The sequence below is a fragment of the Trachurus trachurus genome, assembly GCF_905171665.1.
Source record: "Trachurus trachurus genome assembly, chromosome: 21".
Taxonomy (NCBI): domain Eukaryota; kingdom Metazoa; phylum Chordata; class Actinopteri; order Carangiformes; family Carangidae; genus Trachurus; species Trachurus trachurus.
Window position 1 is genome coordinate 21,494,394 of NC_139899.1, and position 21,844 is coordinate 21,516,237.

General features: G+C 42.0%; 1 protein-coding gene across 1 annotated transcript; it reads left to right on the top strand.

Moving 5' to 3' along the window:
* Positions 1 to 30: 30 nt before the first annotated feature.
* Positions 31 to 21,109, top strand: impg2a (interphotoreceptor matrix proteoglycan 2a; the record flags this gene model as incomplete). Its single annotated transcript, XM_083995997.1, has 20 exons — positions 31 to 109; positions 212 to 442; positions 2,496 to 2,662; positions 2,764 to 2,789; positions 2,890 to 2,922; positions 3,531 to 3,546; positions 4,116 to 4,271; positions 5,222 to 5,280; positions 5,387 to 5,407; positions 8,637 to 8,845; positions 10,472 to 10,515; positions 12,865 to 13,048; positions 13,318 to 14,321; positions 15,415 to 15,687; positions 15,790 to 16,009; positions 16,895 to 17,105; positions 18,329 to 18,517; positions 19,745 to 19,946; positions 20,520 to 20,599; positions 21,067 to 21,109. 20 exons carry the CDS (start codon positions 31 to 33, stop codon positions 21,107 to 21,109), a joined length of 3,447 nt encoding a protein of 1,148 aa, XP_083852123.1.
* Positions 21,110 to 21,844: the final 735 nt, after the last annotated feature.

Sequence of the window (21,844 nt, forward strand, 5' to 3'; positions counted from 1 at the left end):
CAGATTTAAACTCAAACCCACGGATTTAACATGAACATCGTATATTGGAAATGTGTTTTCTATCTCGTTGCATTTAGTTCCCTTGGTTTATTTCTGGACATAAGAACAGGTATGTATCAGTAGTGAGCTCATGAGCATCTAGTCTGCTGCTTGCCCAAAGCACAGTCACATTTAAACCCTAAATGTGTGTTGTCTTTTTGTGGTGTCCTAGGTGCAACTCTGGAGGGTTCCGCTATGGGATACCTGAGTCTGCCTTATAGTGAGGAACCCGTGGTGTATCCACGCATCGTTCGTGTTTCTGACCTGAAGGAATCTCAAAGAGGCCATGCGGTTATCTCTCGACGGAAAAGGAACATCCTTTTTCCGAGTGGTGTCAAACTGTGTGCACAGGAGACAGCACAGCAGGTTGTCGCGACACACCTGAGCTACTTTCATCTCAGAGGTGAGACGAGGGTAGATCACACCGTAGGTGGACACTCGCACTATACACCTGTTATTGTCAGGTTGGAGGACACAGAGGTGGTCTTCACTGCACGTCTTCTTCACCGTGCAAAGAATGAATTGTCCACTAAGGGTTTTAACCTTTGCTGCATTTACAGCAGCAGAGTCAAGCAGAGGGGTGTCGGTCGACATCTGTGTGAACACCAGTGGCAATTAGGCCTTATGAGATTTACATACAAGACAGGCTGTGGTCTACTTCAGGTAGACCTTTCTCCTTACAGGGTCAGCTCAAGGAAATCAAACAGTTAAACGAAAGCTAAAGCTCAACTTAACTAAAAGTTTGGGATTTCTTTTTGTTGATTTTGAAGTATCTACGCTTAGAAGAGGACAGTCAAAAAATATATACCAATATAATTGCTGTGGAAGTAGAGATACTGTGTCAAAAGTGTCAAAACCTGGTAACCCACATTGCAACTCAACCACCTGCACTTTGGTTGAAGATCCTGGTGTGTTAGGGGTCAGTTCTGTTCCCCCGGTCCTATGTTCCCCGCTTATCCAAAAACGTCAGGAAACAGCAGCAGTTGTTTAGAGATGTTAAATTAACACATTAATGTTACTGCTATGTTTCCTGCCTTTTTTTTAGTAAGCAGGGAACATAGTGGAACCGACCCCTAACACACCAGGATCTTCAACCAACGTGCAGGTGGTTGAGTTGCATTGTGGGTTACCAGGTTTTGATACTTTTGACACAATATCTCTACTTCCACAGCAATGATTTTGGTATAATAGAGAACATAGATCCCTGGGACAATGTGATTTATTCTTGAAAGATAGAGTGTATACTGTATCTTCTCAGAACTGTATTGATAAATCTCTTCCAAACATATCACTGTGAAAAATTTATAATAGGAAAAAAAGAGGATTGTGTCTGAAAACAAAATTATTCCAACTTTATGGGCAACTGTGCATTACTCAATACTTGTACTCGGCACATTTCAGAGAGAAATTAACTTAAAAAATATATTTTTTTCCCCTGTTTTTTTAAACCCTGCTTTAGTTGCCAGTCGATCTGTATATTATATGCAAATACATAAACAATATTGTTAAAGAATAAATCACCGCCTGTATTTGAAGTAGTTTAAATGCATTGCAACATGACCAAATGCAACAGCATGAAGTGTCATTAATGTGAACTAAAAATGAAAGTGGAGAGGTTTTATACTTATATTTGTATATGAGTACACTTGCACACTGCTGATGATATGTCTGCACTTTTTCTTCTTAAGTATAGAGGTATCTTTGGAGTATTTATTTCATTGGGTCATTGCTACTTTTACTTTACTAAAGACCCAAAACAGTTTCTCCATCAATGCTAGAAAATGTGTTATTTTTTGTTTTCTGTTAATTAATTAATACATTTTTGTTGCATGATTTAGTTAAAAAAAAGCAGTAGATAAACAGGGAACTGCAGTGGGCAGTGAGGACACATTTTAACCCCTTTATTGCCTAACAGACACTGAGGCGCAGGATCTAGGTGATTATTGTCACTGAACTCGTGGACAGCCGGATGAGGCCGATGGTGCCAAGAATCAGTCTAAATAAATTAGGCTGTGATAGTGAAAAGTTGAAGTTTGTTAAGTAAGCTAGATTTGGATTTGGAGTTTGACCACTGGTGTGTCACGTCTCACAGACAGCATTGATTAGAGAAGGCGATTGGAGCATATGTCAGTGGCACTGACTTTGGATCAGTGCCCAGTAGGCTGACTCATGGAGGAGAGTTACGTCATGAAGCTAACATGGCTGTGGATGTAGATTTTGGTGCCAGAACATCAAGCTGATGATATATAGTCTATATCATATATTGTATGATTTAAAATATGATAAAGTCTTCTTACTAATGAGCCCGCAGAGTGGTCGCTCTGGTCTAAAAGAGCCCATCAAGGCCAGTAAGGGCTCTCCCAGGAGATTTATTTGGAAAATATTGTTGCAATATTGCTCTAATGTGTTCTGTGACTCCGTTTTAAGTGGATGTTGTCTCTCCCTGGTCTGACCAGTGTGCCAGGAGACCATATGGGAGGCTTTTAAGATCTTCTGGGACCGCCTCCCAGAGCAAGAAGAGTACCAAAGCTGGATGAGCCGGTGCCAGGAGGGCACAGTCACGGCACAAGATATTGGCAGCTACTTCAGCCAGTCAGAGGAGCACCAGGCTCTGGTTAAAAAGGTTAGTGGAGGACTAATGGTTTAATAAAAGAGAGACCATACAGACCATAATAAAGCGTTCTGCATGATGGCTAATAATATTTCTGTCTTTTTTTTTTTCAGAGAATGTCACAGCCAGGTGTGAAAAGGTATAAAACAAACCGAACACAATCACTCAGTCATTCATTTATAATCTGATTGTAAAAAGTCTGTGTTTTGTAAATGTGTCATTCTTCCCACTATCCGTAGTGAGCCCACCAGGTCCTGGCAGCATATGTGCAGGTAAGGTTGTCAGTGCTCTTCAACCTTACCTGTTCATATTCCCGCTCAGCAATGACCACACGTCTTCACATGTCTCATGTTCAATTGTTTGTTGTTTTTCCCCCTCCCCTATTTTTAATAGTGTGTGTTTTAGACTTGGATACTAATATCCAAGCTCTAGTGTAGTGCATTAGTTTCCTCTTTTTATGTTTAAATGATAACACAAGCATTATTTTCTCTAGTTTTATAATTTTCAACATATCCCATTAAGAGCCTGTAATCACATCCCAACAGAGCTCGTTCCTTTATGTTGTTGCCCCACAAAACGGAGAAAAACACATGGACGAACTGTACTATTCCTCTTGGGTTACACAACCCTGAAACACACTACTTTGACACCACTAAGCATATGACCATGGCATGTAAACCATTATTAATGGTTTACACTTCATAATATTGTTGTTAAAACAATATTGTAAAACACAATGCAAATAGTTATATAATAATAGGAAATATGTCTTCATACTGTATGTAGACACATAGTTTACACAATTAACACTGAAAATGCCTTTATGCTTGGATATAGCTATATTATAATGTGTTATAAAAGATTGTATGATGTTTGGTAGGGGTAAAGTTGATGATGTAATATGTAATGTAATGATTTAATAGGTAGGGCTGTGTTGTGTAACCTATTAGGTTGAGACGCTATTTGTCAAAAAAAAGAAAAAGGTCCTAGCTTTATTATTCAAATTTAACATCATTGGTGATTATGAAGTAATGTGACGGTGGTTTCTTTACTGGTTCACAGCGCTCCAACACCACGCACATCAGACGCTGCTGTGAAAGGTCAGTGACACTACTGACAACACCGTCCTGTGCACACAAATACGTTTTTCATATCATGCTGGACGTTTTCTGTGAGTGTTTGCTGGTTCACATCCACTTGAAATAAATCCACAACCTGTATGTTTTTTTTTCTCTTTGCACACATGGACTCCACCTCTCAGAAGATGTAGCTAAAGAAGAGAAGGAGGAGGAAGCAGCAGCAGCAGCAGCAGCAGCAGCAGCAGCAGCAGCAGCAGCAGCAGCAGCAGCAGCAGTCACCACTGTCCCAGAGGCGGAGGAGATCACGGTGAGTATTCACCCATACATTTTGAATGTTTGGTCATCTTCATCTATATGTGTAACTGTATGTGTTTCTCACTGTGCAGCTGGACAATGACATCGCCATGCAGCCTCCCACACCCATTGTGCTGGAGCAGGTGGTGGAGCTCAGCATCCTTCTGACAGGAGAGATGTACAGCGACGACCTTGAGGATCCAACTAGCCCCCACTTCCAAATGCTCAGTAGACAGCTCGCTGAAAAGGTTAGTCTCTGGCTCGGTCTGCTTTTATGACTCCCCTCAGTGCTACTGTATCTTGGCTCTGGTCTGGACCTGATATATCTCCTGCTTTATGGTCTATGATGGATGCCTTGTTAGTTTTAATAACACGCGCTTTAACTGCAGCAGTAGTTAAACCCAATCTCTTAGGCCGGGGTTCAAAAAACACAGATTTTATGGTACACATTTGGTTTTGGTGAAATAACTATGTGCTGAAAATACAACTTTATGATGCGTCTTGGGATTAGATAAACTTTTGCACATACGCATTTGCGCAGGTTCTCACCTTTGGACGCGACTTCAGTGGTTTTACAGGTACTTGGAAAATTCTGCAAATTTCTTTTGGTACTTTTCCCTGGCGGTCAGATCCACACACGAATGCAGTGGGTACGCAACCTCACACAGATTAAAAATAATTAAGTCATCTCTCCTTAACCTTTGATTTGTATTATTTTCTGCAGAGATTTTCTCCATGCATAAGATCTGCATATACCAACACACACACGCTGCATACACACAAGTTTACGTGCCTTTAAGGGATTATAATGGAGGAGAGGACGGGGGCTGGAGACTCAGAGATAGTTTATTGGGTGTAGAGAAGAGGAGATCGGAGACAAAAGGTCCTGGAGATCTTTTTGCTTCCTTCCTCCTCTGATGGATAAAATAAACTGGGTCAGTGAGTCTGCACAACAGCATATGTATTGTTTTCTCTGAAGGCGTAGAAGCAAAGCCTTGTAGACCAATAAAACGAGTTTCCCGCGAGTTGACCGCGGTGCCTCTTGAGAATAATGATCCAGGCCGCAGCAAAATCAGCCCTTTTGGAACTATAAATCTGATTTATTTTGCAGAGCAAGTTGATTGTAACTCTGTCTAAACGAGAAACTGCCCTTAGCCGAGGATTGTTTATGATGCCTGATCATTGTTTGTCTTTGCAGATAGAGGATGCTCTGGAGGGGCTTCCAGGATTTAAGAGTGTTACTGTCCTGGACTTCAGGTCAGGACTAAACGTCAGAGCGAAAACTTCCCTGAATTTGTAGCATTAACACCATTCCAGCTTTTTTTCCTGCTGAGATTTAACAGCTTCTTATTCTTTTATGTAGGCCTCAGAAGGACACCCAAGGGTGAGTCATCAGTGGTAGCTTGACCTTGAGTAGTTTTCCCTATCCTGTCTTGCATTTTAAGCCCACAGATCCCTAGCAACCATCCCTTAGCTGCAGCGGTGTGGGTGCATGTAGCGTCACCTTCATCTCACACTGTGTTTACCTGTGAGCGTGGGCACGTGTTAAGGTGTGTCACTAGTTGCCTGTGTTAATGGTCTTAGTGTGGTCACTCACCTGCTAAGTGGGATCAGGATGGGCCCAATCGAGTGAGCAGGTGCTCTTCGATAGAGACGATTATCGGGGCTTTACGACCTCACCAATCAGCCTCTGGTGAGGTCGGAAGATGGAGAGGAGACGGGTTAGAGAGAAAAATACAGCGGGTCCCGGGGGAAAAGAGGCAAAGGAGAGGAACTAAAACACACAGAGAAGGAATACAGTTGAAGATGCTGTGACAGACATGCATTTCAATTTCTATGTAACAGTAATAGTTTAACATTTAGGTTATTTTGCATGTGCTGATCAAGAAAACCTTAATCTGCAAAGCAACTGTAATATCCACTCACTGAGTTCTTTATTAGGGACACCAATACACCTGCATATTGATGCAATACATACAATTGTGTAGAGTAAACATGGGTCAGGACAAGTCAAACATCAGAGTGAAAAAACCCCCCAAACATCCAATGAGCAGCTGTAAATACAACACCTTGCTGATGAGAGAGGTCAGAGCAGAATGGCCGGACTGGTTGGAGCAATGGTAACTCAGATAACCACTTGTTACAACTGTGAGAGTTCACAACACATTGAACTTCTAAGGGGATGAGCTACAACAGCAGGAAAAAAAAACCAAGAACAGGAGCCATAAGCTTGAGTTGGCACAGCTTCACCAAGACCGGGAATATGTTGCCTGGTCCAATGAATCACCTGGATTTCTGCTGAGGCAGCAGATGGTTTACGACCAGATTGTGCATCAGTTGCGGGAATCCATGAACCCAACGTGCCTTGTGTCCACAGTCCTGGCCTGGTGTTGGTGATGTAATGGTGTTTTCCTGGCACATTCTTGGCCTCGGCCTCTTCATAACAATCAATCATTCCTTGAGTACTCACAGCCAAAATGCTGTTGCTCCTTTAATGGATTCAGTGAACCTCAGTGATCTCCCCAGCCACTAGATCTGAATCCTGTAGATCTTCTCCGGGAGTTTGGTGGAATGAGAGATTCACAGCATGAACAAATCTGCAGAAATCTTGGGATGTGAGGATTGTGTCAATATGGGTCAGAATCTCACAGAAATGTTTTCTTCATCTTGTGAGATCGGTGCCAAAGTGAAGCCCTGTCTTGCATTAGTATGGTTTTCCTTATAAAGTGCTTTGTGAGTGAAAACACAGTAAAGTGAAAGGAACAATAAGTATTTGCTGAAATGTTGTAGAATGAAACTATAAAAGAGCAGAAAATGGAAAAAGCGCAATTAACCCAACACTGTAATTCAGTATTATCGTAAATTACTCAGTTGCAATACAATGCTGGACACTATAAACTCTACTCTTTATTACTTTTGTTGTTACACATACATTGTGAACTATTTAGCCATAATTGTACAAACATACGTACATACATCGAGTGCACCGAGAAGTATATTCAGTATATTCACAGTGATGGTGTGTTGGATGTTGGATGACAACGCTGCTGCAAATCACAGGGCACAGCAGGAGCAGGAGTTTTGTCTGCCTCAGTGTATGTGTGAAATTGAAGGGGGGGAAAAGTTGGACCTCCCTCTAAATGGGGCCGACTGCGGGCCGGCACGTGCTCAGACGTCTGCCAGAAAACCCCACAAACTAGGTCAGAGTGGAAGGCTCTCAGTAGTCAAATAAAGCCTGATAGATGTTCACCCCCCCTCCCCTTTTTTTTTTCTTCTTCAACGGCCTGGAATCTCTTGTGTGATTTCCATGTTTATGATGATGATATTGATCATTCTGCTGACTCTGCAGTTTTTGACCTACATAGTCGAACCCCCTGCCTTCCAAGCGGGAGTAAATCACCAGAGTCATCAGTCATCTGTGAGCGCTCGACAACTCTTTTAACAAGTTTGACGTTAAATCACAGTAATACCTAAGCGGTTTTCATCGTCTTAGAGAGGTGCTCTCTCTCTCTCTCTCTCTCTCTCGCTCTCTCTCATCCAGGAGACATTTGTTTTCCATTTTCTTATTGTAAAAATATGTATAAACAGAGGATAAAATAGTGTTCAGGTATAAACGTTGTACCAGTATATCGAGTGGAAAATTTCCACACTGATTTTTGGATTGTAAAAATTGACAGGAATCGTCCGTCTCTCAACAACTGCTATGAAGGCGTCTTTGTTCAAATAACTCAACTCTTTTAGTGCTTCAGAGAAAAAGATTAGTCAAAATGGAACGGGAATTGAATAAATAGATTAGGGCAGGGGAATATGGCTAAAATTCAAAATACCATTATGAATGATAATTGAGATCGAGAGGTTGTTTTTGAACTTGGGGACAGTCGATTCAGAGGAGACGAAAATCTCATGTAGAAGATGATGAAAGATGTGAAAAGATGCAACTGTATTCCTTGTATAAATTGATACTTATGTTCATGTGTTTAGACAATCATAACATTTGTTTTTCTTATATGGATATGTATCTAAATTCTGCATATAAAATCTAATTTAAAATAACCAAATTTGATGTTTCCAGAGGGAATGGACTTATCAAAGCTCAATCACAGCAGTTAAGATATAGAGTATATGCCAATTTACCTAAGAAATGATTCCTTGGATATGAATCAAAAACGAGAGTTAACCATCATAGAAACAATAATAATGATGATTAAAGAACATCAGAATTGATTGTCAGAAGTTGAACTACCCTTGATAAGTAAAGTAAAAACAATGAGTTTCTAGAAATTTCTCATGCATATTCTTTTGTGAAATCATTTCCAAAACAAGATTAGAAGTCATTACTTTTTCGCTGCTGGGATATTTCACAACACACTTCTTATTCTTCTTAGCGACTGTGCCTCATTTTTCTTCCAGCAGGCCGATTAATCAAGTCTTGAAATCTACAGTTACAGCATGATTGAATTAGACCACAAAATTGTACCAGATAAAATTGTTAATTATATAAAAACTCTACAATTCCAACAAAAATCTGTATGTGATTATGTTGTGTTATTCTCTTCAGACTGCTCAGTATATGTAGATTTGATGTAACAGCTGCGTCTTTGTGTGTTTTTCAGGATGGATGGCGTGGTGGTGGACTACGCGGTCACGGTGGCGGTGGACGGAGCAGGGGTCAGCAACGATCAACTGGACTACTTGACCCTGCAGTCGAACCGGGTGGAGAACTCGTACCAGGAGGTCAAGGAGATCCCCACGGTGGTGTACACCATCACCGAGATCAAGAACTTTGGCACCGAGGCCCTGCATCGCTTGGAGCTAGAGAGCGGTGAGAGTGAGACGACGATAGCTGAGCTCTGCCTGCACTGCAACAGAGCACGTGCACGCAGCCTCTTTTATTTGATTTATAGATATTTATTTAATTGGCGTGGTGGTGGTGGAGTCACTGGGAATGCACTGGCAGAATTGCGCGTTGCATTGCAGGGCAAACGTCCACATGTCATATCGAATGGAGACACAGTGGACCCAGCACTGATATTACACTGTATGCTACAGCACTTGAGAAAACATTCCAGGGTTTTAATAGTCTCATCTGTTCCTTATTTGTCTGCTTTTTCTGTCAAAGAGGACAGACACATATTTATAACAAGTTAAAAAAGAACGAGGCTGGTTTTTAATGAACAAATCACAGAGTCATCAGTTATAGGATCTGTGTATTTATTCTGTGCTACAGTTAAATCCTCGTCATTAAACGCTCTGCAAAGTACAACTCAGCAAAAATGACGTTTGAAATCTGAGCCCTAAGGGTTTTTTTTTCTTTGGTAGGGGGGGGCTTTACTTTTAATCCTTTATTTTGGCGAACACCCAGTGGAACTTACAGTCGACTCTTAAAAGAGGACTCGGCTAATTTAACGTTAATGTCCAACTCAACAGCAGTTTCTATGAGGACGATTTAGATCTGTGGCGCAAAATCAAAGATATCGCTCAGTTTTTTTTTCTTCCCTGGCAAAACCTGGCACCTGCATTACCCACAATGCATCTGGGCGAGCTACAAGTTCTGTTACCATTACTGTTTATTTTTATCGTGAGGCTTACAGCTGGACATAAAGACAATTTAAATATCTCTTGTTTCAGACAAGCAGTGGTGCTCCCTGATACCTGTCAACAAACATAGTTAAAGCATCGCACATACACGCACGCACGCACACACACACACACACACACACACACACACACACACACACACACACACACACACACACACACACACACACACACACACACACACACACACACACACACACACACACACTCTGTAGGGAGATCCAAACTGCTGCATCTGTGAGATTCTGACAGTCAGAAGTAGGTTAGGTACCTCCTACTCACAGTTTGGGCTGTTGTCCACAAGTTTGAAGAATAAAGGTGATGGATGTGATCGTGTCTATATCCTCCTCCTCCTCCTCCTCCTCCTCCTCCTCCTCCTCCTCCTCCTCCTCCTCCTCCTCCTCCTGTGAGATCTCTCCTCGCTCATGTTTTTTAAGAGAACGTGTGTCATTAGTTTACTGTGCTTGCGAGCTCCTGTTGAGATGGATGCCATCTAATTCTTGAATTAGTTATAGGCTGAGACATGTGAAATGAAGGCTAAGCACTCTCATATGGCTGACACGTGTGGCCGAAGGGAACTTAAAGCCACAGCCTTGGCTTTGTTTTTGCTTGCTTGCAAGAATAGCCGTGGCTCACGCTGGATGATATTCGCTCCAGATTTTAGCACTGATTTGTAGATGTTTACCCCTGAAGGTAGCGCTGTCAGAATGAAGGCTGTCACTGGCTCAAACAGAAACACTTGAAAGGATTTCCCAGACTCTTGCAGGCAGGATTATTTAGGCTATTTGGCGTCTGTGCCTTTTTCGTGTCAGTTTGTATTAATATTTGTTCCCCCCCTCTGGTTTCACAGTGTCTGAGATCCCCGAGTCTGTCAACACTGCAGAAGGAGACACGGTGAGTAGCGAGTTACCTCCGCAACTATCACAACAACGATCTCTCTACCTCGGGGGCTATCCCGTGGTGCTTTGAGGTCCCACAAAGTTGATAAATCGCTTCTGTTTAAGGAAGCTGACAGTCGCCGTTTGACTGATGTTGCGATAACCTGTAACTGGCTTGTGATGTTATCCAGACCACACCAGTTCAGGTAGGGGATGAGCTCACCAGTGAGGATGAAGTGCAGCTTTCAGGATTAGTTTGGCTCTTGCTGTAATAATCCACTGCTATTCTGGGGCAAAGGCTACAGTGCACCACACCACAGCACAGCACAGGGCAGCAAAGCCAAGAAAGAGAGGGAGAGAGTACACATATGAATTCATTCAGACCAGTAATACTATCTAAAGACTCTCTTTATTTGTGCTGTCATGTGGCCGAGTGTGTTCTTTTGAGGATAATCAGAGTTTATGTTGTGCTATATGTGTCTGCTAGTTCGCTTTACAGCTCAGCTCGCAGTGTGATTAATTTGACTCATTATATGAACTTGGAAGAGTTTGGCAAACTTCACATCAGTAATTGATTCACAGTGCCGGAGCAGAGAGCTACTGTGCCACCGAAGCACTTCTCTGCCCTGGTTTGGATTCAGAGCTTTTTTTTTCTTCCCCCAAGTTTTCATTGAGTTAATAAGAAGTATGGAGCCTACAATACCAAATTACACCTTCATACATTCAAAGTGGAGCTGCAAGATATGTAAAAAAAAACAAAAACAAACAAAAAACATCATACTGCAAACCATATGGGCTGCTTGTGGTTGTAGTTTCAGTTCAAATGATCAGTTTTGCTTTCACTTTCACAGTTTCATATTTTCTCTTTTAAAAAATGTACAATTTATGATGGGACTTTTTGTTTGGTCTTGTGCCAAACAAACATGTTCCTGGACAGTTTTGAAGATGAACATTTATCGTGCCATTTTAGCTTCATCAAAAGAAATTGCAGCTCCTGTGATTTGGATATTGCACTTCACTTACATGGTGATAATTTGTGCAACCCTAATTTAAAGAGTTATTTGTGGGATCCATTGGTAAACTCTGAGGACTCTGATGTATCTGCTAATTCTGCTTTTGAAAAGCAACAGTGAGGCTCACAAAACAGTAGTAAGCAACACATTCAAAGCCAAATTACAAAATAAATCCAAACAAGTTATGTTGTAAAAAAAAAAAAAGAGCAAACATTAACAAGTGATTTGGCTTTATTGTTGTTGGTTAGTTGTCAAAACAGTTTCTTGTTGTACTGTATGTGTTTTCTTCTTGAGCCAGACAAACACTGTGCAGATTGGGTTTGAAGCCTAGGGTTGGTCAGGGCTCGGCTACTTTTAGAATCAAGACTTTCTGCTAGATTAGCTGTCGTTTGATGTGAACTCTGAGGAGGTCACGACGACGTCTGATTAACAGCCTGAACGATCAACAATCTGATAGATTTCTGGCATTTCAGAAATTTTGCTTGGCTGTTTTGCGGTTTGCAGCACTTCCATCATCTGATTTTCCACATGACTGTTGTCAAAAGATCCATGATAAACTGTAGCGATCCTGTTTTAATATTACTGGAGAAGTTTACATGCTGTAAATAAAGCTGTAGTCTTCAGATATAAAACTGACGTAAAACTGAAGAACAGACAGATCATCTTCCAGACATCTGAGGCTCTGTGTTTTTCTTGCTTTACTTTCTATCTGTTCTTTTGTTTGGAGTTATCACAGTTGTCTCATGCTGCTTTTCTCTTTTTTTATTGTCAACCTGGCCCTGTTTCCATCCAAGTGCTGCACAAACTTTAACAGAATTTCTAGGGGAAAAAAAGGAAAAGCAATGCTATGCTAACATCAGGAACTGATTTGTCAAGTTGAAGGAACCAATTCTCTTTTCTGGTGCTGTTCAACAAAATCAAAAAAAAAAAAAAAGGGCAAAACAAACCTCAAATGGTGAAACACAATCCTAAAAACGTGATGTTTTATGTATTAAATTGAGGAACACTGGAGGAATTGTTTGTGCAGAAAGACTGATGAAAGTATGTTGTATTGCACATACTGTAGGCTACATTACTTTTGCTGACCTCCAGTAGTTTTACTATGATGCAACAAATTTGCAACATTTGTGCTATGAGCAGCATTTTAGCCTGTTATTAGATTATGACATTTTAAATAGAGAAAAACATAAAAAATAATTCTTAAATGCCATCATATTCCACTCCACAGTTCATTTATTTATGTAAAATGGTAGAGTAAAAATTCAACGAGCAGCTGCAGAAGCTCTTATTGGCTCGACCGCACGAATATAAAACACTGCGGTGAAATGTGATAAATCCTGTTTGTGATGCAGGTCGTCAGTGTTGATGAACCGACGGAGGTTGTGATCCCGGAGGAGGACGCCGAGGATGATGTCCTGCCTGAGCCGTCTGAAGCCGACGCAGCAGCGGCAACAGAGAATGACATCATAGTGCTGGAGGAGAGCACTGTTATATCTCCTGCTCCTGTCCCGACCACCAGTGCACCTGAAGCTGCGAGTGAGTGTTAATCATGAGCACAAGCAGTTTATCCTCCTACCTTCTGCTTTTTATTTGCCATATCAGCCTTTTTCCTTTTTGCAACACTTTAAAAAATGTAAAGACATGGGTGATTTTCTCCATCTGTCGGTGCTCATTTTGTTGATCTTGAGTTGAACGGTTTGTTCGCTTTGCCAGACAAATCTGTGGCCACTGGAAAAATGGTAGCCACTTTCTAAAAATGGAAACCAGCAGGCAGGCACACTGAGTTCTCAACTTTGTTTTTCCAGGCATTGAGGAGGAAGGTCTGTTACTGGAGGACACTGTGCAGACTCCAGCTGTGGAGAACCCCCCTTCAGAGGAGCTCCCAGAAGAACTCCCCTCCTCCCCTGAGCTGCCAGAGGACCTCACACTGCCCGAACCACCGGTGGAGATCGAGGCCTCGGGCTCAGGCACTGATGACCTCGGGGAGCTGATCTGGCCAACTGCAGCCACAGAAGAACAAGAAGAAGAAGAAGAACAAGAAGAAGCAGAAGCAGCAGCAGAAGAACAAGAATTAGAAAAAGAAGAGGATGTCTCTCTTGAGGAAACACCTCTGGAAGATGGACTGATAACAGAAGATGACACAGAGGAAGTGGGAGAGGAGCCTGGGGCTGGAGAGGTGACTCTGGAGGAAGATTACCCTACTGAGGTTGCTGTGAATGAGGCAGATATCCCAGAGGAGCTGGAAGTCGAAGAAGACGAAGGACTGCCTGTTGAAGCTCCACCCCCTGAGGATGTTGATGTAGCGAGCGAAGAGCCAGAGCCAGAGCCAGAGGAGACAGGTCTACTTCCTGTTGGTGAAGACTCAGTAGAAGATACAGTTGAAGACTCAAACCTCACTGATGCTCCACCTGCAGACGAGGAGGAAAACCTTGAAGATGGAATCAAAAACGTTGTTTTTGCCGACCCCGAGGCGTCCGAACCGGAGGACCTTGTATTTGAAGACGGTGGCGTGGTGGAGGAGGAAGCAGCAGAGGTTGAAGAAGAACAAGACAACCTAGAAACACCTGAAGCTCCGGTTGCAGACGCAGAAGAAACAGAAGTGTCTATCATCTCAACAGAAGATCTCACAGAGGACGAGATCCTGCTGGTGAACAGGGATGAAGTAGGAACACCGGTGACGGATTCCTTGAGCCCGGCCAAACCGACCGAACTGTCTCCAGAGAGGGAGTCGCCTTTCACACGTATCTCTGATGTGAGCCCCGCCTCCGATGACGACCACCGTGGCATTATCATCCCGACACTGGTGCAGGTGGAGGTGGAGGTAAAGCAAATGAATGACGCGAATCCAAACAAATGTATCTGGATTTGCAAGTCTAGGTTTTAGAATTACAAACACATGTACACAACCAAGTCAACAAGAAAGTAAACAAACAAAAAAACAAACATAAATTCAACAAGCAGAACACTTTACTCACTTTATATGTGAGTTAAGGCTATGAGGGTATAAACGATAATGACGCTGCAGCTGCTGTTTTAGCTCTTTCTGTAACAACAGCATCTCAGCTTCGGCTTCGGCTTCGCCCGTTGCCAAGGCCTTCTGGCTTCGGGCCTTGGCAACGGCTGACTGATATTTGAGAGTGAGTGTTGCTAGGTGACAAAACTGTCAAAGTCCATTGTGTGCAAGTGGCTGTAGTGCGTCAGAGAAAAAACCTCAACACAAGCTGTTTTTCCACTTTTTTTTTTAAAACAATTAAACGTTTCAGGGGTTGCTGTGATTGAAGCTGTTTGTCACTTTGCAACTTCTGGGAGGTCCCGAGTTTGTTTATCATTTATGACTTTAAAAAGGTTATTAGCCTAGCGTGCTACTGATAGCACTATAAAGACCCAGGAAGAGGGTTTATCTTTCTTTCATTAGTCCAGATGTGGTGACTGACCACAGAGAACCAGACCCCACAATTTAAAGCCTGATCACACACTAATGCACAAGGTCTGGTAATCTTACATGAAGCTAAGTAATGGCCGACAACTGTTTGGTCATTAATCAGCGCCTCATGGTAGTGTATGCACATCCCAGCATGTTTTCCAGTGCGTCAGCCAAAGACCAAGTACGCCCGCACACTGGATAAATGCATAAATGTAATAAATTAATAAAGGCGATTTATTTAATCTATTTATTGAATTTTATCGAGTTTTAAAATTGAAATTTATGATGTGGTGAAGACATAATGTGGAAACTTGGTATTTTTTATTCAATAAATTACCTTCAGTGTGTGGGTGTTCTCTTTGCTTTCAAGGAAATTCAGAAAAGGCCTAATGAAAGCAGTTCCCTAAGACAAAGGAAGAATTGTTGCGCTCCAGATAGAGGTATTATTTCAAAGTCTGTTTATTTTATTATTCACCAGATCCAGACCAAAGAAGGCATGGATGATGATGAGGATTACGACGTGGTTCACTATGATTTTGGGTTGACCAACCACACCGAGGAGGGCAGCACTGGATTTCCGTTCAGTGTCTCACACGGCACAGACCAGGCCAGCATCGCCATGCCTGCGAACCCTGGACGAGCGCTGATGGTGTTCTTCAGCCTGAGGGTGACCAACATGATCTTCTCCGAGGATCTCTTCAACAAGAGCTCTCCAGAATACAAGGCTCTTGAGCAACGCTTTCTAGAGCTGGTAAACCTCTCACTTTTTTTACTCATATTTATCATTATTCTTACTCTTGTATCATTGCTTTGTAACATTGAAGCATACTTTTTGGAAAAAATATTTTCCCAGCTCGTGCCGTACCTGCAGTCCAACCTGACCCACTTTGAGAACCTGGAGATCCTGAACTTCAGGAACGGGAGCATCGTGGTCAACAGCCGGATGAAGTTTGGGAGACCTGTGGCTCGAGGCGTCACCACCACCGTCTATCTGATCCTGGAAGATTTCTGTAACACAGCCTACCAAACGATGAACCTGGCCATTGATAAGTACTCGCTGGATGTCGAATCAGGTCAGTGCTTGATGATCTATACAGATGATTAATTTCTCAAATGAAGTGGCTTAGGAAATACCATTATTCACTTCCCTCTTGAGATGCAGATAAGATTGATACCATTTTCATATCTGCTTTTTCGATGTAGAGCTGCAGCCAGAGGCTTCGGTCACGCAATAGTCCTGCACATTATCCCCATTATAAAACAAAAAAATGGTGCCTGCAGCTTCCTGTAGTTTCATGTTTAGCAGGAGAGTGATATCAATCTTCTTATTTAAGCGTCTGCAAGAGAGCAAAGCTTAGTAAAACAACTGCATTAAGTCACTCTGGAGAACAGCTTTCAGTGTGAGAGGGACTATAGGCTTGTGTCGAATCCCTGTCGTGACACGTGAACCTCATGGTCACATCAGCTTGGGCGAGATAATCGGTGCTTCCCTGGACCACAGCCAAGTTGGCACATGTCATTAACTTCACTTTGAATGACTGATCAGTGTGCAGCCCTGTTCCTTGCACTATTTCTTACTTTTATAACAGCCTAGTAGTGCAGTTATAAAGCCGGCTGTGTTGTAAGTGAGAGCATCAGTCAGCTTGTAATCAGCCATTCATGATATCAGTGAATCATGCTTGTGTTTACAATCGTGGCTGAGCTGTCATAATCTGTCTGGGTGACAGCCAACACACAATACTTACTGGATCTCTTTGCATTAATCTAACCTAGCTCTGTATTTACCGCAAAGACACAAGAGTGGAATAGATCTTCTTATCTAAGTCTTGGCAAGTGTATTTCACAAAATGTTCCTATTTACTTTAGTATTACCTTTTTTTCATCTTTGAAATGCTGTTAAGCAGAAGGCCTGTTATCATTAGTTTAAAGTCAGTGTTTCCCGTCTCTTTAACATCCAGGTGACCAGGCCGACCCCTGTAAATTCCAGGCGTGCAACGAGTACGCAGAGTGTAAGGTGAACAAGTGGACGGGGGAAGCGGAGTGTGTCTGTAACGCTGGCTACTTCAGCGTGGACAGTCTGCCCTGTCAGAGCATCTGTGAGCTCCAGACAGATTTCTGCCTCAATGACGGCAAGTGTGACATCATCCCGGGACAGGGAGCCATCTGCAGGTGGGTGGGGATTATGGGAAGTGATCTGCATGTGTGTGTTTGCATGTGTGTGTGTGTGTGTGTGTGTCTGTTTGTTTTTACAGGTTTGCGAGATGCGGCGCTGCTTTGTCACATAACAGTAAACAGATTTTCAGATGTTCTCAGCTTCTAGTTTTGAGGTTACTTTAGTTTGAAGATCATGTGTAGACAAGAGGTGTCCTGTGCGCTCCAAAACGCCTGTTTTAAATTTGGCTGCTTTTACTTGTGACGTAAATAACCCTAACCTTAGCCTATAAGGAATCATAATTATAAACAACCAAATGGAATAAAGATTTTGTTTTACACCTTGGCTACGAAAAACAATTAACTCTACACAGAGGTTTATATTTCTGGCCTAGATTAAGATTTAAAATGAAATCAGCATGTCAACATTTTTATTCAAACCTTTGGCAGCTCACCATGTTGATTTATTTACACTCCAAGGCATTAGATTTCTGTGCAGTGCATAAATGAAATTAATACTATGAATGAACACCATTTGTGAAGGCGTAATTGCTAAGATCTAATTATTTTTAATTGACGGCACACACATGATTATAGTTTTATTTAATGAAACAATGTTCATAATATAATGATAGAGCCCTTCTCATTTTATTGTAATTCAAAATAATAAAAAAACAAAAAAAAGTGTAAGAATTACCCACAAACAGATTTTGTTTTGTCCATTTTAGTGTCTCTGCATGTGTTTCTGTGTCTAAACAGACATTTGCATGGGTTTATGTCTGTGAGATGATCTGCCAATTATTCAGTCATTGACACAAACATGTCCTCTGGCTCTGCTGATGCTGTTGTATATGATAAACTGAGTGATTATGAACAGACGTAAGAAACCGCGCGCCAAGGAGAGTAACCTTCGTTTTACACCCACTACCACATCATAAAACACGCAGGCAGCTCCACATGTTGTTGGATATTTGTTTACTCCTTGCTGTGCGACTGCATCCCTCCATGGAGACAGGAAACAAACATTTTTACTTTTTTTAATAGAAGTTTCATGAATGATTTACTATAATACAGAAAATTATAATAGTAGATATGTTATCAATTATGTCAAGACATAATAAAAACCATTTGTACATTTAAAACTCAAGCTTGAATTAAAAGACAAAAGAGCTGTGATGGGTTTGTAACAACTCATTTAGTTCCAGTCAAAATGGTTTCATGAGAATATGACAAATCCACAGGTGTCGTGTCGGGGAGAACTGGTGGTACCGAGGAGAGCACTGTGAGGAGTACGTGTCCGAGCCGCTGGTGGTCGGCATAGCGATTGCCTCTGTAGCTGGTTTCCTATTGGTGGCTTCTGGAGTCATCTTTTTCCTGGCCAGGACGTTACGGGATCAGTATGACAAGGATGAGTCTGAGGACCCCATAAGGTGAGGAATACCACTCGGACACAACCACAGAGCACAAAACAATTATCAGAGACACAATGTTAGCATCTAAGTTAGAAGTACACAGTATGAGCATAATAATTGGGATAGAGGTTGTACATATTTGACTTTTCCTGTCTGCAGTATTTGGATGAGTAAAGAGCTTGTACATGCTTATTCTCTGTATTAGTTAGATTTGCATGATTGAGTTTGTCAGTGATAGAAGAAAAGGGAGGGTAACTTCCCTTTCTTTAACTTAAACTCTGGAAAACTGACTTTATCTTTAATAGCTTTATTTTGGGTAGGGTGGCCAAGCTTTGCTTTAACCTAATGAACTATTGTACTTTAAAAGTGTTTATGAAGTCGCAGCCAAAAAAACATGTAACCTTGAGTCTGAGTTCAGCTGCCATGAGGGTTAGGGACAAGCAGAAACAGAACAGACAGTATATGTGATACTGGTGTACAATGAAAATGTTATTTCCAAAGTAAATTATGATTTTACCATAAAAGTTTTACGATAAGATAGAGAAAATATATGTGGGTTATATTATACTCCATATAACATGATGAACAGCGTATGATGGATTAAACATTCAGATTTTTTGTCAGCCTGCTAAAGCTGTTAAGTCTGTTTGATAGTGAACAGAAATGAAACATTAGTAAGTTTGAAGACTTTCTCTCTCTTTTAGAGTCTTGTCATTTTCTGGAAGGGACAGAATAACTTGAGACATCCCAGGACAGTATCCTCAGTCAGACGGCCAAAATGATCCCCTGCACCATCTCTGCCCCCGCCCCCGTCCTCTGTCCTGCTGCCTGGGTGTTTCCTTTCTTCTCTCCTGTTTTTTTTTTGCTACCTCCTTCACTTTTTCTCTCATTTTCAGACACACACACACACACACTCACACATAGCCATGTCTTTGTGTGTGAGTGTGTGTCAGACGTGGTTACCACAGCAGCCTGCAGAGAAACACTGTGTTAACCTCGGCCAATTTACTGATCAGATACGGCGCTGCTCTTTTTTTTCAAAAAGCCTTAACACACCCAACACAAGAGGCTTTGTGACAGTCTTGAGTCTGACTCAGACATAAACATGTGAGGATAAGAAAGATTAATCAACGTTAACGTCTTACTCTATGCAGCCCAGTTTTCCCTTCTGGCTCCTTAGACAGTGTATCCTTTCATCATCCTGTCTCTGCACTTGGACTGATTTCTCTGTGTGTCATTTTGCAGACGAGCAGAGAGTCTCCCATCTCTGGAGAGGGCGACCAAGTACAATCCCATGTATGAGAGCGAGGCCACCACAGGCTATAGCCACTACTACCGCCGCTACCCCGAGGCTCCGATCTACAGCAGTGCCAGCGCAGAGGCCTCCACCGACTTCAGCAGCGAGGAGATACGACACATCTATGAGAACAGTGAACTCACCAAGGAGGTGTGTGTGTGTGGGCTGCTGCAACCTGGTTGATTTAGAAGAGATGTCTTAGCCACATTAGGGCCCTTATTATCTGTATTACCCAATTAAATGATAACCAGCTGTGGCGATAAAATGTTTATAGCAAACAAGCCTGGTGTTGTCAGAAAATACTCTGCAGGATACTGAACACATCGTAGATCAGAGAAAAGGCTTTTTTTTTCAATTTATTTAACTAGGTTAACGAGATCCAAGATCTCTTTTGCAAGGGTGAGAAGGGAAGAGGGGCAACGGTAAACACCATGATAAACATACAACATAAAGAACAATTAACATGGAGATAAGTTAAAAAGCAGAACTACAGTGAGGGCAAATTGTCAAGAGTAGACACTAAAGGAAACCTTGATGAATGTTTGCTCCACAACCCCGGTCCTCACTTGGCAAACTTTTTTCCAATCTTTTTCAACCAAAAAATTAATCGGTGGTTGATTTATTTTTTTTTCCTTTCTTGGGTGTAATGTCATGTTTTGATTCCGCCACAGCCTGCCCTGTGATGTAACGTTCCCTGCTGACTGATATCATGTGTTTCTGCAGGAAATCCAAGACAGGATACGCATCATTGAGCTCTACGCTAAGGACCGGCAGTTTGCAGACTTTGTGCGGCAGCATCAAGCGTAAGTGCCTCTTTTGTTTTTCCCCCTTTCAGACTGCGATGAGATAAACAGACCAGGCAGGATATGAGGAAAAAAAAGGGGGGAAGTGAGTCTTGAGATACAGGAGGCTGACAAGATCGGAGTGATGAGGAGTTCAAGCGATGCCAAACCAGTGGGGAGACGGATTTATCTTGCCTAAATCTTCACCAGCCAGGCCTGAAGCTGATACAGTGAGACAGAAACTATTAGGAGAGACAGACATTCTTTTGTCTGCCAACAGTTTGGCAAGTAGCAGTGTGTCTGTATGCAGCAACAGTGATGGTTTTAAGTCGTATCTGGCAGTAAATGCCTCTGCTCTGTGCCATGGAGATCCTTGGGGCCAGAAAAGAGTTGTGGCTACTTTGTTTGTGCTGTAAATTGGGATTGGGATTAATTCCCTAGAAAGCTGAAATCCATTGTAATAATGTGTGTGTCTGCATGTGCCGCAGTGTCGTGGACACCCGCAGAGAGAGCTCCTCTGCACAGACATGAAACTCTGCTGTGAACAACAAGGTATTTCCTTCTTCATTTGTAGACTGTGTGTGGTAGGTTATAGTCTCAGTTACGGTATAATCCTCCAATCAAGGTCAAAATTGGCAATAACATAACATTTTTTAGTCAACACCTATGGAAAAGTTGTATCAACGCTTTTAGGAATGGGACAAATTATGACCTTGATGGTTATGGGCAGAAAAAAAAAAGTAAAACACATTTCAAATATGGCAGCACAACTAAGTCCTTTAATTGGTTGGTGTGAACCAGACTATAAAGCTAGATGGAAAGAAATAGAGCATGCAATGAGAGAAGAAACACCAGCTCATACCGTGATTAGTCACCTCTCACTGTGTAACCGCATTAGATATCAGCCATGGGCTATTAATTTGCTACAGACATGGAGGAAATGTGTTGTGACTCCGATTTCAAACCAGACAAGTCAAAACTACTACTTTTTTAGGGTTAAACAAAAGAGATATAACATGTTTATTAGTGAAAATTAGAGTGAAGTGCTGCAGATTCTGTTAGCTACAAACAGGGCTTTTTCCAGTCTTAAAGGGATAGTTCAGCTTTTATGAAGTGGGGTTTTATGAGGCACAAATGGCCATTAAGTATAATATCTGCAGTAGGAAGGTCTCTGCTCCCCCCCACTGAGAAAAACACAGTGGCACGTTGCGCTGCACTGAGACACAGGCAGTAAATGGCTGTCAATGAAGGACAGTTTATCAGTGT